Raw genomic sequence first — 16,644 nt, forward strand, 5'->3', positions numbered from 1 at the left:
CTGTGGTCTGATCCTTCCACTTTTTTCATAACGCTGGGCTTCATGTAGAGCTGTAACCCCCAGTCTGAATCTCAAAGTAGTAGACAGAGCTGTTTCCATTTATTCCACAAGTTTTATGGGTAACATCGTCAGAGTAGTTAGGTCTGTGACCTTTGTCATCAGACTGTGTCAAGTCCAAATGCTGCTTTGATGCTTACCTAAGCTGGTCAGCTGTGTCCCTTACTTTACCTCTCAGTGCCTCCGTTTCCTCATTCCGTGGGGACGGCAGTAGTGCATCCATCTCTGCTCAGTTAAAAGGACTCAGTGAAATGAGATAATGTGTATAAAGTATTCAGGACTGGATTTGTCCCACAGAATGCATAAAAGTTGTAAGCTCCTTTGCTGTAAAATCTGAATTCAATTGCACACACCTGTGTGTCTTGAGCATTTGTTATGTGCCGGGCACTGCGCACACATCTCCTTATGTAACATCGCTTTATTCCCAACAGCCCTCGAAGGGCAGGTAACGTCTGCTCCACTTTGCAGCGAGAAGAATGAAGCTCAGAAATACAGGTGCCTTGTTCCAAGTCTTTGAACACAAAGCCCACTCTTGAGGATGTCAGTGAGTTTTACATCTTTTCTTTTCAACAATGGGAACATTTTTCCTTCAGTGGGAAAGAGATCAAAGGCACAGGTCTTTGAGTCGGAGCAAGGAGAGCCCAGGGCCCTTGCTCCCTCCACCTCCCCCGCCCACCGGGAGCCACCGTGCCGGCCACTTCAGTAGCTGCCGGCCACGTGCGGCCATTTACACCAGAATCTAAATTAATGAAATGAAATAAAATTTAAAACTCAGGTTCTCAGTTGCACTAATCACACGTTAAGTGCTCAATATTTCCATCATCGTAGAAAGTCCTCCTAGACAATCCTGCCGTAGAGGGTTTGTGTTCAGAAGCTTCAGGCTGCCTTAGCCTCTCAGAACCTCACCTGCTCATAGAGAACATAGGAGAAAATAATAATAATAAATTTCCCTACTGGGCATTTGTGAGGCCCCGGTGGGACGATGTATGTAAAACGCTGTGCACTTTTGTCAAGCATTGTGCAAACAATGGCCTTGTCTATCAGAGGGCTGTATAAGCCCCAGGATGTTTTTAAACATGCAGGTATCTGTGGCCATTGCATTTAGACCCCAGCTCTCTAGAATCATCAATGAGGGACAGAAGTCACAGTCCACATGGCCCTGTGGTTTCCTTCATGTGTTGTCCTCACTTTGGTCCTGACGTGGCCCTGAGACCACAGAGAGTCTCCCTGGCCAGACCGCTCTAAGAGCGTGGCCGCCAGCCACCCAGACAAGCCAGCGTGTGGTTGCTTTAACTGTCTTTTGCAGCTGTCCTCGCTCTGACTTGATGGCATCTTGCATTTGCAAACTTTGTTTTCCGAGAAAACTTCCCTTTTTCTTTGGGCTCATCCGGCTGTTTTTTGCTCAGCTGAAGATCTGTCATGAAATATGGTAATGATTTGCAGAAATCTGTGCCTGTCCGTAAAATATGAATTTAAACTGCTGTTGGACAACTCTCGTATGAATGCCAGGTACAGTTTTAGATTTCCATTGCAGAAATGCATCAGTGTGTGGTGGGTTAACAGGATGGGGAGGGCTTTCACCCCATGAATACCCACAGGTGGCCTTAACATTTGAATGTACCTAAACGCACCTGTGTGTGTATTTGTTTGGTTTTTGAGGAATTGAGAGAAGAGAGTTGCAGGAATCTTAGAAAGTGTTACTAAAACCCCGGTTCTCGCCATCTCCATGGCAACATGAAGTATTGAGGTGGCAAGCACCCCAACTTCATTAAGAGTACACATGTTGTCCATTTGTCCTGAAGTCCTCAGGGTACACACGTTATCCAGAGTCTCACTTTCCCTCTTGAGATTGACAGAAGGTGACTCTTGGCTTGCAGAACCGTAGGATGCCACAGTTCAAAAGGACCGCAATGACAACCTCATCTCACAGATGAGAAACCAGCAGTGCAAAAGAAGGAAGTGACTTTCCGAGGTGGCACCATCATAGACGTAAATGTAGACTAGAACTCAGATCCCTTCCACCTGCTCCCCCGCCGCTCCTGTCACACGCCGTACTGCCATCATAACATAAACCAACCTTTAAAAGCCCCCCAACCTGTATTTGCATGGATCTCTGCATTGCTGGCTGTCCAAAAAGGGTGTTTCCTCTTGGTTCGACAGCTCTGTTTGCCATTTCTGTTGACAATGCCCAGTTTTTCCCCCCTTCCACTTGGATGATCTGATCCCCTTTTAATACTCTCAGAGTATAAAACTAAGCCTCCAGCCCTACAGCCCTGAGATGAAAGCTTCAGAGTCTTTCTGTTGGTGAGACAAGCCTTGTAGTCTTGCCCCATCTCTAACCATTACAGAAGCAAAAAATTAAAGTGAAGAACACAGCTGTAAACCTTCCAAATAGTTTTCTTCCCATAGGGAGTCCTTCAGCAGCTGTCTTTGGAAGGATGCAGCGTTTGACATCCTCTTCCTGCCACTTTTATTTTATTTTATTTTATTTTATTTTATTTTTGCTTCACTGTTGTATGTCTTCTTGTTAGGGAGTGAAGGGCAGTAAAGTTGAGGAAGTGTCAGGAAGTTGAGAACTCTCCCATTTAGTTTTCCTACCTACATTAGAGTTGAGATATCCATCCCCTGTATTCAAGGTTGATCATTTCAGCCTTGTTAAATAACTTTAAAAATTGGAAACAACATACATGCCCACCAATAAGGATGTAGGTCATGAATTAGACACAGCCGTGCCTTTGAGGGGATTACTGGGTGCTTGCCTTTTGGAGGGTGCTGACTGGGAGGGGTAAACAGGACTTCTGAGGTGATAGTGATGTTCTCTACTTCAGTCTGCATGGTGATTTCAAGGATGTACACATATGTAAAAATTTATCTAGTGCTTTATTCCATATAAGGTATACCTCAATAAAAATAAATGTACCAAAAAATTAAAAAGAGTGCTGTACACTGACATAGAAATACATTCACTATGTGTGGGGTTAAACGAGAAAAGAAAGCCATTGGTGAAATGGTTTGCGTGGTGTAATTATATTTGGAGAGTTGAAACAGGGTTGGCAAACTATGTCCCATGGGCCAACCTGTGTTTTGCAAATAACCTTTTATTGGAACAGAGTTGAATTCCTTCATTTATGCATTGTCGCTGGCTGCTCTCATGCTGTGTGTTAATTTCCTAGGGCTGTCATAACAAAGCATTACAAGCTGAGAAGCTTAAACGATAGGAATTTTTTGTCTCAAACTTCTGGAGGCTGAAACGCGGAGATCAACGTGTCAGCAGGGCTGTGCTGCCTCTGAAGGCACTTGGGAAGGATCTGTCCGGGCCTCTCTCCTGGCTTCTGGTAGTTCCGAGGCTTGTGGCAGCATAACTCCAACCTTCACCTGGCATTCTCCCTGTGTGCACGTCTGTGTCCAAATTTCCCCTTTTTATAAGGACATCGGTCATATTGGATTAAGAGCCCACCCTGCTCCATATGACCTCATCTTAATTACATGTGCAATGACCCCATCTCCAAATAAGGTCATATTTGGAGGTACTGGGGGGTTAGGACTTCAACATACGAATTTTGAGGAAACACAGTTCAGCTTCATGCTACAACAGAAAGCTGAGTAGTTGCACCAGAGACCAAGCCTAAACTTTATTATCTTGCCTTTATAGAAAGTTACCAACCCCTGTTTTAAAAGGAGTGTGTATGTGTGTTTGTGTGTGTGTGTATATGAGGTGTGTGTATACACACATGCATATAAAATTTGGAAAGTTGTTCACAAATTTATTAACAGAGGTTGCCTCTGAGTTATGGAATTATAGGCAATTTTAATTTTAATTGTATTCTTAATATTTTCTGCATTATTTGGGTTTCTAAAATTTATTATGTAATAATTTTTATAATATAAATGAAACATGTTTCATAAACGTGTTTCTTAGGGCAGGAAGAGACATCATTCCTATTTAGTCTCTCTCCCCTTCCTGCACGAAACCATCTGATTCTCCTGTCCCTTAATGGTTTATTTTGTTCTAATGCAAACCTTTCTAAATAGGCCACTGCTCTTCCCTGTTGGGAGTGCTAAGGGCAAACACTTGCAAACTAGCATATTTGACTGTTTACTCACTTGGGCATAAGGATTCTTCATGTCTTTATTTAACTGCCTCTTGAAACTTCGAGAGAAAAGGTTCTGGCTTTTATCTCCTCATTAAAAATAGATCCTTTTATGCTGATGGGATGGAGCCGTCATGAATCATCATCTCCCATGTGAAAGAAAGTGTGTGATGCTGGATCAGGCCTTAGGAGCTGGGCCCTGAGACGGTACCTCGCCTTCCCCGTGACTCCCTGGTTTCTTGTCATTGCAGGAAACTGGACGCTTTCATCTATGATGCTGCGGTCTTGAATTACAAGGCTGGGAGGGACGAAGGCTGCAAGCTGGTGACCATCGGAAGTGGGTACATCTTTGCCACCACTGGTTATGGAATTGCCCTCCAGAAAGGCTCCCGTTGGAAGAGGCAGATTGACCTGGCCCTGCTCCAGTTTGTGGGTGATGGTAAGACCTTGGTTGACCCCCTACTTCTGAGGGACTTGAGACCCTCACACTCTCTGTTTTCTAACTGGCTTTCCAGTAGATCTTTGGGTGGTGAGTTTGCTCACCAAAAGTATTTATCGAGTGCTGATCACATGATACCACGATTCTCGTAATGGAAACCAATTACAGACAACTCAGTAAATTAAAAGGAGTTTATTTTAAGGATGCAGAAGTGTCTATCTCAGTGAATTTAAGAAAGAGTTGAGCAAATAGGTTCAGAGGAAAAAACAGGAACCAGGACAGTCCTGGGGCCTCAACAGCAGGAATTCATAGGTCCTCTCTGTAGAGCAGTGGCTCTCAGTGCGGGGCAGGGATTTTGCCCCCCAGGGGATATTTGGCTGTGTTTGGAGATATTTTTGATTGTCATGACAGGGAGGCTATTTGATACCGGCATCCGTGGGTAGAGGCCAGGGGTGAGGGATGCTGGCAAACATGCTACAATGCCCAGGACAGGCCCCCACATCTCAAAACACAGAATTAATCTGACCCCAAACGTTAATAGTATCAGGGTTAAAAAAACTCTGCTCTAGAGCAGTGACATTATGTAACAAGGCTACAATAAGTCCCAATCTCTATTTGCCAAATTCTAAATTTCAAATTCCAGAGGAAGGATTCCTGATGCATTTTGGGTCAAGCACTCTTTCTTGGACCCATCAGGAGTGAATAAGGGGTGGGGTTACGTTGTACTAACACAACAGCTCCAACTATTATCCTATGGAGGAATGAAGGCGAGCCAATCTCTATAAAGGGAACAGTGAGCAGAAATCCCACGGGTTTCCTCTACAGTCCACCTCTCGTCTGCCTATCGTGCAAAAAAAGGCTGTTTCCACCCTCACGGGGCTTACAGTCTAATGGGATGATGGTACTTCTCTACTCATAGCTGGTGATCTCACCGCAGCCCACTGTTCCCTAGCATGGGTTTTAGAATCCTCTCATGGCTCACGTGGCATGCTAGTTACCCTTGGACTTGCCAGAACTGAGACAGGAAAAGCAAAGGCAGCAGAGATGGCAGGTGAACCCTTAAAACTTCAGTAAGTGTGAGTAGGCAACAAAAGCTCAGGGCGTCGGGCAGAAGCTGCCTTCAAGAACGGTGGAAGCTGTATTCGGAGATGGTGCCAGGACAGGCTACGCCTGTCTAGAGCTGGTAGGGGACAGTCTGGCAACCACCGTGGCCAAATACGGTATTGAAAGGGGCAGAGGTTAGTGCTGTGGCTGGTGTGAATTTGAACAGAGTGCATAATGCCTTACAGTCTCTACTCCCAGAATTAAACCCCGGATTCTCACAATGCCATCAAGAAATCTAAGTGTGCTTTATATTTCTCTCCCAAACGAAAGCATCTGATTCTTTGAATTCCCTATAGGGCATTTGTACCTTCCTCAGATCAAGAGCCGTGTTCTCTGCTGTGTCATAGTGATTTGTGGCTGTGTTGCTCAGCTGTTGCTGTGAAATCTTGGAGGTACACGACAATAGCATGTATTTTGCTCGTGGGAGCACAGATTGAGTGGAAAAGCTCTGCCTCAGGCCGTGGTGGCTCCCCTGATGCCGCAAGACCATGGGTCATCTCTGTGGTCTCTGTTCCACCTATGTTTATTCTGGGTCTCAGGCTGAAGGGGCAGCACCTACCTGGGAAAAGCTCTTCCCTTGGCTATGATGAAGGCAAAGGAAAAAACACCTACCTGCACGTGCACATTTCAAGTCTCTGCTTTGTCAGATCCACGTCGGCTAACACCCTTCTGTCCAAAGTAAGTTCTATGGTCAAGCCCGAAGTATACTCTGGAGGTATACTCTGCCTTGTGTGGAGGAGTTTGGGAGTTAGATGACAAGGCCTGTGGACACAGAGAGGAGTGAAGCACCCCTCCACCACAGTGCTTGACTAAGCACCTCCACGTGGGGTGCGGTTCTCGGTAAACGAGAGTCTTGTTTCCAGCAGTAAACACTACAAAATCTTGAGCATGACAGGTGACTGGTCAATGAAGGACTGAATGGATAAATACATGCATGGTTGAATGGTTGGTGTCAGGATGCATTTCATTTGACAGGAAACTTTTAAATATGATGGGTAGCTGTCAAATAAGTCAGTTCTAACTCTAGTCCTACCTACCACTGCTGTCACTCTTGCAGCATCTATTATGAAATAGCAACATATTTGGGGAATAGAATATGCCAATCACCATACCGGATGCATTACATGTGTTCTTTAATTTAATATTCGTTAACAACTTTATGAAGTTAAATATTGCTTATACTCATTTTACAGAGGAGGAAACTTCAGCTCAGCGGGCTTGTGAGTCCCCTAGTGAGTAAGTGGCAGTCTTACTTAAGGGGCCTTACTCTGGACGGGGGTCAATCATGTAAGACTCTTGTTTCATTCAGTTCTCTAGGATGTCTATCAAAGTTGGCTAATCAGATGCTTGAGATATATGGATACTTTAGGAAAAAGTAATTGTGTATGTGTGAACAATATCTATTGTCCCATTTACAAATGCTTCTGTGAAAGGGGTAATTTTTCTTAGCCTCAGTTTACTCATCTTCAACTAAATGCAGAAATATTTACCTGATAAGGTTGTCATGAAGACAAAATGAGAGGTTCTATGTAAAGAGCTAGCTAAGTACAGCCACCTGGAAATAGAAATGGTTCAATCAATGCTAGCTGTTGCCATCGTCACCCCCAGCGCCATCAATGCCATCATCACCCTGCTCCCCCTCCCCCTCCTCGTCGTTGTTGTCCATCCACAAATCCAGCATTCAGCACAGCCCGGTTAGCGTCGTGGTTTTGATAATATGGTCAAGTTAGCATCATGGAAATGCAGTGCTGAACAGAGAATGTCCTCTTTGTGGCAAATTAAAAAAAAATAAAAAGTAAAGGCATCCAGATAAGCCAGAGGTGTGTTCTTTGTACGAGCAGAGCATCCAGATTCTTGGAGATATTTTCTGTCCCGACTCGTGGCTTTTCTGGTCAGACTCTCTGGGCTGGAAAATGTGTCTTCACAGCTTCATCTTTAGAGACCACCCGGGGGCAAAGACATTGGAGAGAAAATGACGTTGCTCCAGGGGGCGTCTTAAGATAATCTTCTCGGAAAGCGTGTCCAGTTCTGAATATCTCTCTAGGAGTAAATACATGAATTAACACATCTGCGTAAATATTTCACTTATCTCAGGCAGCTTCAGCAGGATTAATTATGCTTTGAAATTAGACCTGGAAAGAGCACAGTGCTGAGCGGTCCCCAATTATTATTCATCCTCTGGAATGGAGTGTTTCTCTCTTGTTATAGAGTAGCTTCGGTGGACGATTACAAGTCTAATGAGTGTCAAAAGTATAAAACATTTTCCTAATGAGCTGTGTAAGTATAACCTTTGAATGGAGTGTTTGGTTATTGTGAAACCTCCTATGTGAAGCCTGCCAGGCATTTCCCTAGGAAACAGGCTACTGATCTCCCTTAAGAGACGCACAGGGTCCCAGTAAGACTTTCCTTCCTTTTCCTGTCTAACTGTCGTGTTCTTTCTGGAACAGTGGAGTGCACCATGGGGACACTCAAAGGTACTTTTCAGCATTGATCATCAATACCCAACGTTTACTGAGAAACACACATTCTCAGGCACTGATGTTCCAAGAAGGCGATCTCATGGTCTTTTCCTTCTTTCTTTCAAGGAGCTTACAGTCCAGTTGGTTGCCAATGTATGAAACTAAAATATCTAATCTCAAAGTATGAACATATTTGTAATAATGCATATATATCTATGAGTTCATATATACTATATATGTGTTTATATATATACATAGCTATATATACTCTTTGGTATCTTGGGTAGGTGAGAGAATGCTCAAGGAGAAATATGAGATAGATCAGCTTTTTTTTAAATGGAAGAATGAAAAGACAGAATAAGTCATAAAGAAAACAAGTAAGATCTAGACAAAGATAAGAATAGGCCAGAGTTCACAAAGCCGCGTTCATTAACTTATCCTGCGACCAGCAAGTAACTGGTGGGTCCCTGTTAACACCCTGGCACCTAAAAGCTGACAGCTGAGTGAGAACATAAAGAATGAGTAAGTCTGGGACCTAAAAAAAATGGCATTTCTGGTTTCAAAGGGGAGGTTGAACAGGAGATCTCTTAGGCCCCAGCAATCTCATGGATTTCGTAATTTTTTTATGTGATTCTGGGATTTGAAGAGTCAGAAGGAAGATCACAGAGGTTAAAGCACTTTCGATGTATAGAGGCCAGCCAAAAGATATCAGGGAGAACAAGATGATATAATAATATTATTCAGAAGCAAGCGATGCTGAGAAAATAGAAGGAAACCATCGTTTTTTAAAATTTATTTATTTTTGGCTGCATTGGGTTTTCGTTGCTGCGCAGAAGCTTTCGCTAGTTGCGGCGAGCGGGGGCTACTCTTCGTGGCGGTGCACCGGCTTCTCATTGTGGTGGCTTCTCTTGCTGTGGAGCACGGGCTCTAGGCGCACGGGCTTCAGTAATTGTGGCACACAGGCTCAGTAGTTGTGGCGCACGGGCTTAGTTGCTCTGGGGCATGTGGGATCTTCCCGGACCAGGGATCAAAGCCGTGTCCCTTGCATTGGAAGGTGGATTCTTAACCACTGTGCCACCAGGGAAGCCCTATCATATACTTCTATAAATTATTTATATGGTGTATTCCATTGCACTTATGTTTAGGTATATATGATAGATATCATATGTAAATATTTGAAAGATATGACACATGTATCTCTTGTATTCATATTGTATTCTAGGATAACCAACTCAACCTATTTTGCTGGGACCCTCCCAGTTTTAAAACTAGCTAGTGACCCCAATTATGTCATACTTGGGCATATATGAGAAATATCATATATGAAATGTTTTCAAGATTCCATCTATATCATTTCAGTTGGATAGGTGCATTGGGTTCCCTTTGTCCCTTTTGTACTGCAACTTTGCAAGCAATCGCCTTAAAGACTCATTCAAATTGATAACATCAGAAAGAACCACACCCTCTGCTCTTGTGTCAATAAGGAACCTTGCAGCGATAGACTCCAGAGCTTTGGAAAGCACCACGCCAGGGTAAGATGCTCACAGGTCTTGGAGTGGGGGAGTGCTGCGGGGGGGTAGTCAGTGGAGAATCCCCCTCCCTGCTTCCGGGTGGGTCAGTGTTAGTGTTCCTGATTCCTTTATTTGTCGGAGGCTCTTCCACTGAAGCTCGCAGGATGGCTTTTGATGGTGAGAGACCCCGTGCTGCCAGCCAGAGTCGAGGGTGTTTGTGTGATTGCAGAAGTTCTTTGTGTATCTAATTAGGATTCTCATAAATTGCTCTGAGCCACTGGATGGGTTGCTAACATCCTCAGCACTGTCCTCATCCAGCTTCCCAGCTTAATATTTTGGGCCAACATCCGAGTCTCAGGGAGAGCTCGACACCCCTGCAGCCTGGGTGGTGAGGCACCCACGCTTCCACTCTGAGGATGGGCACATCTCTGCGTGGCTTTTGCAGCCCGTCTTCTTAGGGCTGGCTTAGGAAAGGTATGGCATGTGGGTTGAGGAAGTCACTGAAGGCCACTTCACTCCTAAATATTTTCCCTGCTCGGCTGCCTACAGTATTTGAAATTCCACCATTTGGAATTTTTTTCAGGTAAGCGTGGATTTTTCCATGCAACCCCCTTTAAAAATGGAGTCCCTTCTTACATCTTCTCCTGAACCCATTTCCTACTCTGATATCTGACCCATCCTTCAGCCCATGTACTCCTCCATTTCCTTAAAGACTACAGCTCTAGATATGCTTATAAACTATAAACTCCTTTAGCTCCATGCTTACAGCATTCTTGTGGCATTTAGCAAACCAACACATAAAAGGGGTGCAAGGAAGGTTCTGCAACTTCCTAGCTGCATGGCCAATCTATTTCTCTGAGTGCCAGGTTCCTCATCTTTAAATTGGAGTTGTTTAAGGATTGAGTGTGAGAACAAACATAAAGAAACTAGGCCGGTGCTTGGCACACACTAGACGCCTACTCCTTGCTGTCCTCTCCACGTCCCCTGTCCCCTGCCGTGCCCTGCACTGTCAGTCCCTGGAGGGCACACTCTTTCACGTCCATTCTTGTTGCCCTTTCGTTTCCCCTAGGACTCGTTCCTGAACTTCGCACATAGTAGGTGCTCAAATAAAACTCCGTGGATGAATGAATAAATGAATGAATGGATTTGAAAACACCACAGATATACTTTGGGGGGGCTTATTTCATTAATTAAATATCTTCTCTGGTGAAGGGGATGTTTTCTTCTTTGGGAAGGACATCAGGTGTCTCTAGGGAAGAGACCCAAAGAGGTAATCACTAAATCACTGTTCAGTCTGACAATCTTCCCAAACCTCTGACCCCCATATTCACTATGAGACAGGCAAGTTCTTCTGTTGTCTAATTTGTGTGCTATAGTAGGCAAATATCTCTGTTTTACTTTTTCTTTTTAACGCAATTTTTCTGGGAGAGATAATCAGCAAGATTAGATATTCCCTGGCTTTTAGAACCGGAGTGGATCGTAAATCGTAAATCGTTGGTGAGTTTGTGGTTTGTAATCAAGGAGGTGAATGAGAGAAGGAGTGTTTTCCTTAGGGTTTGGCAAACTATGACCACGTCTCCAATCCAGCCACTGCCTGTTTTTGAAAGTGAAGCTTTATTGAAACACAGCCACATCTGTTCATTCAGGTATTGTCTGTGGCTGCTTTCACTACCATGGCAGAGTTGAGTTGTTGCAACAGAAGCTATAGGACCTGCAGAGCCCCAAATATTTACTATCTAGCCCTTTATAGAAAAAGTATGATGACCCTGGTCGTAGACTGTCTGGAGAAAGACAAGAAAGGCAGAGAAGACTTGAAATTGTAGGTTCTTCCGAGGGAAGGGAAAAGATTTAGATGGAAAAGGGAAGAAAGAGGCAGATAGGAAAGAGGGACAGGGAATACGAGGGGAAGAAAGGAAAGAAGAGCAGGAATAAAATGATAAAGGGATAAAGGAGAAAAGAATGGTCCAAAACGAAGGACAGAGGAAGAGATAGGGAAAAAGAGGAGGAGGAAAAGGAGAGATGAGAGGGCAAAGAAAGGCAGGATGGGGAGAGGAGAGACCAGAGAGAGCAGTGTGCTGGGACTAGTCAGGCAATATTCAGCCTGGGCATCTAGAGCAGGCTGGTTTGTTCATCTGAGCCATTAGCCATATTGAAGATGACACTGAACAAGCTGGCAGCCGTCCGCTACCCCTTCTCGGCTCCTTGGTGGAGCTGGGCACATACCCCCGGCTGACTCACTCCTGCCTCGGAGAAGTCTAATCTGTCTCCTGCTGGCCTCCCCTGCCCTCAATTCTTCATGACATAGGCCCCTGTGTCCTCAGATGACTCAGCAACACCCTATGTCAACCAGTAGCCTCGGACCATTTTAAGAGATAAACACCAAAATAAGGATGGGGGATGTGTGGGAGAGGAGGTGCCGAGAATCTGGGAACTTACTTGGAGGGGGGAAGAGACAGTTTTCCATGACTCTAAATGGAAGTCATTCAAAGCTACCATTATCATTGTTATGTTATTTTTATGGACGTTTATAATGACAGGTAACACAGAGGGATAACTATGGGTCATAAAATAATCTGTCTTTATATGTATTAATTTCATACAGTCCTCACGGTGATTCAGTGACCTGAGTTATGATTACAACTCGCTGTCTACAGGTTGAGGAAACTGAGTCACAGGAAGGTTAAGTAACGTGTCAAGCTAGTATATGGCCAGTCTGACCTGGGCAAGCAGGCTCCAGGGCCTTCGTTTGAACCATTATGCTGTATGGCTTCTCCTTTATCTGCCGTAACCCTCCCAGACATCTCATAAGGCAGGCGTTACCACCTGGGAAGGGGCAAAGCTGTGATTTAAACACAGGTGGGTCAGCATCCAGCCTCTGTTCCTTCCTCTTTCACTGAAGGAACAGCATGGTTCGCCTTTAGGTGATACTGGGCAAAATAACTTGGCGACAGGGATTGAGGGTGGGAGAGAAAGTGACCTATGTTTTTTCCATCTTTCCACGGAGAAGGAGACTTGTCCATGCCCCAGGCACTGGCACCATGGGAAAAGACTCAGCCTAATTTTTGAGATCATTCAACCCTGGCAGTTTGGGGAAAACTCAGGACCCAGAAGCAAGAGATGAGAAGGAATGAAACAGGGACAGGATGTAATTAAGAGGAGTCAGATGTTTGGCCCCAATACAGGCTTGCAGAGCAGCCTCTCCAGGTTCACAAGGACCGTCTTGGTTGCTGGTATTTCTTGCTCCCCACAGAGGTCCTCGGAGCTGCATAATCCCCAGCATTTCAGAAAGTTGTTGTTCCTTGCTTAACGTATTTTAATCAAATTGAGACTTCAAAGGTGGAAATCACAGTTTGGGCTGAGCAAGTCTACTCTGTAAATCACAGACTTTGTAATCAAGTTAGCAAAGGCCAGGGACCATAGACAAAGCCCCCCAATTTATTCACACATTTGCTCATTCATTCATTCGTTCTCCCTCTAGACATTCATCAACAAAGAATAACTGAGCAGCTTCCAAGCTCCAGGTGGTGGGACATAAAAATGCTTAAAGGCTTTTGCTCTGTTGCCTTCACAGTCACCTTACTTACAAAGATGCTTTTGGCACTTCTGTGTTCATCAGACTCACTTGGGGAGCCTGTTGAAAGTACAGATACCTAATTTTTCACCCCACAGGGCATTCTTACATCTTCTCGGGTGATTCTAATACACGATAGACTTAAGAACCACTCTTTAGAATAACAGTATTTAGCATTTAGAAGCCTCTGATTAGCAGGTACTGGATATCAATGTCAGTGGCCAATAGACCCCACCCATTTGGAGTCTATGAAGTTGGATGTTGGCCCTGTGTTTTATTCATCCTCCTTCTCTCAGGCCTCCTACTTGAGTTTCCATATCCAGAGACCTTGGTGATTGTGAAAACCCAAGGAAGAAATGGTGTGGAGCTGTGTCAGCCTGCACGCTGACCACAAAAAGGAACATAGGAGATACTGGGTTAGACTGTTAACAGAAGTAGTCAAATAGGCTTGAATGTTTCTCATTCAGAAAGGAACAAAATAGACATGAAAGTGTTTGTTGCTTCCAAAGATTTCGTTGTCATGTATTGACCATAATAACAGCATTAAAAAAAAAAAAAAAAAGCAGGCAAGACTGAAAGACCCACATTTGGGCAGAAAATGAGCCAGTGTTTCTATTGATTAAATTAGATCTGGAACCAGGTTTGGATTGGATGGTTGTCCTGATTCCTTACACATGCAGATGTGGTCTCATTGGAAACCACCAGGGACATGTGGCCGGAAACCATTACTGATGAGTTGACTGAGTCTGATTTTTTCCTATGGATTTCATTAATGCTCCCACTCTATGTGGGTGACTTTTACATGTACCCAAACCTCATTTATACACAAAATAGCAGCTTTGATGATATATACCCAAAGGCGGTGATGATTAAAATGAACGTTTGATGCCCAGCAACTAAGTCACTTTGAGCCTCCTATGACCTAAAAACGAAGTCCAGGGCAAACTACTCATTCGGAAATAAAATGTTTTCAAAGGAAGAAATGTGTCAATCCTAAGCATAGAGTAGCAATAAAGGACTTAACTGCTCCTTCACTGGCCTGTGACCAGATGGTACCATAGAAATTAGACTTGTTTATCTCCCTCCTAATTTTAACTAGAGACATATTTGGAATAATAATGGAACGGCACTTACTGAAGAAACAGATAAAATCCATAAATATCCTGGAGAGCCATTGACTCTCCCTCTCTGTTAAAGCTCTGAGGGTTTTCATCTGTGTAAGTTCACAGTGAATTTCCCGATAGGTCTCTTGAGATCCAGAGTTGCAGTGTTTATTATCAATCTGACACCAGGATTAGAACAAGGTCAGCGGTGCCATATTCCTGCCTGACAAGCAGTGAATCAGTCAAACCAGGGAAAGCCAAATGTTGAGAGAACCATCAAAGGTGAAATGAAACATAATGAATGGTTTGCTGGTAAGTCAAACACTGATGTCACAGACCCTTATGTAGGATTTACGGGATGGATAAGCAATGACCTCAAATCCCTCTCGGTCTACATTTTTTTAAATAAATTTATTTATTTTTGGCTGCGTTGGATCTTTGTTGCTGCATGCAGGCTTTCTCTAGTTGCGGCCAGCAGGGGCTACTCTTCCTTGTGGTGCGCGGGCTTCTCATTGCAGTGGCTTCTCTTGTTTCAGAGCACAGGCTCTAGGCGCGTGGGCTTCAGTAGTTGTGGCACGCAGGCTCGGTAGTTGTGGTGCACGGGCTTAGTTGCTCTGAGGCATGTGCGATCTTCTTGGACCAGGGATCGAAGCCGTGTCCCCTGCATTGGCAGGCGGATTCTTAAACACTGTGCCACCAGGGAAGTCCCAGTCTACGTTTTTTTGAACACTTTAATTTGGAAAGGCAATATAATATACACATAAAATCACCCCAACCTACTACCTTAACATAATCGTTTTCAAGTTATATATTACCTTCTGAACCTTGTTACTTACAGACACATTTCTTTAAATAAGTATAATTATTGGTTATATACACTTTTATGTTCTACTGTTTTCATTTACCAGTATATTTTAAACATTTTTGCATGGCGTTACATAATCTGGTCCTCACAGTTATTTTAATTTTTGCCTAAAATACCATAATCATTATTAAGCCATAATTCATTACATTATTTTCCTAACGTTAAACACTTCATTTTTTTCCTAATGTAGATAATGCTGGAATGAACATCTTTCTGCCCATTGTTTTTCTCTTTTGAATTGTTTATTTGTAACAATCTCTTAGATGTAGATTTTGAAGGGTTAATGGCTGTAAACATCTCTAGGAGCCTCACTCTGTAGTCTCATATTAATGCCCCAAAGGTTTGTCTCCATTGAAAAGTGCTTCTAATAATGAATCAATGGACCAATTTTACAATAACCTAGCAGCATCGAGTGTTACCATTTGTTTTGATATTTTAGGAGGTGCAATGTTGCCTTAATTTGAATTCCTTCAAATACTGGTGAAAATGGGGGAAAAAAGTGAGTTGTCTTTTCATCTTTTGGGGGCATTTAACTATTTTTACATACAAATTTTAGTGGACATTTTGTATATCCTGGTAATTTATTACAACTTTGGTGGTACCATTTCACACACAAAAAAATCATAAATGTAGCAGCTTGGCATGCAGTTAAGAACAAAGGCTTTGGGTTCAGATATAAGAACTGACCTTTACCAGTTCTATGACCTTAGGAAATTTACTTACCCTTTTTTTTTTTTTTTTTTTTTTTTGCGGTACGCGGGCCTCTCACTGTTGTGGCCTCTCCCGTTGCGGAGAACAGGCTCCGGACGTGCAGGCTCAGCGGCCATGGCTCACGGGCCCAGCCGCTCCGCGGCATGTGGGATCTTCCCAGACCGGGGCACGAACCCGTGTCCCCTGCATCGGCAGGTGGACTCTCAACCACTGTGCCACCAGGGAAGCCCTACTTACCCTTTTTAAGGGCCAGTTTCCTCCTCTTTCAATTGGGGATTGTAATGGCACCAATCTCACCAAGTTAAATAGTATAATTGGTATATACCCATCAAACAGTAGGTACCCACTAAATATAATAAATGATAACAATGATTAAATTGGGATTTATTCTTGTTCATATATATATTATTTTGTAATCATTTTATTTCCATTTTTGATTGCTTAAATCAGGATCCTGCAAATTATGGCCCACATTAGCCCATTGCCTGTCTTTGTAAATAAAGTTTTATTGGAACACATCCCATCCATTCATGCACTTTGTGTTTTTATGGCTGCTTTCGAGCTGCAAGGTCAGAGCTGAGTAGTTGTGACAGACACTATATGGCTCGTAAAGCTGAAAATATTTACTAATTAGCCCTTTACAGAAAAAGATTGCTGACCTCTGGCTTAAATTATAAAAGTAAAACATGTCTTGTTAAATAATTCCAATAATATGGAAGAATTTGACATAGCT

General features: G+C 43.5%; 1 protein-coding gene across 2 annotated transcripts in view; it reads left to right on the plus strand.

Moving 5' to 3' along the window:
- GRIN2A (glutamate ionotropic receptor NMDA type subunit 2A) overlaps nt 1-16,644 on the plus strand; it is a 375,899-nt gene that overhangs the window by 322,630 nt on the left and 36,625 nt on the right. For both annotated transcript variants that reach the window (XM_030883795.2, XM_060284168.1), the window contains exon 12: nt 4,400-4,587. In XM_030883795.2, coding sequence (XP_030739655.1) covers nt 4,400-4,587 — 188 coding nt within the window. The remainder of the gene's footprint in view (nt 1-4,399; nt 4,588-16,644) is intronic.

Source organism: Globicephala melas, chromosome 15 (genome assembly GCF_963455315.2).
Source record: "Globicephala melas chromosome 15, mGloMel1.2, whole genome shotgun sequence".
In the NCBI taxonomy this organism is placed as follows: Eukaryota; Metazoa; Chordata; class Mammalia; order Artiodactyla; family Delphinidae; genus Globicephala; species Globicephala melas.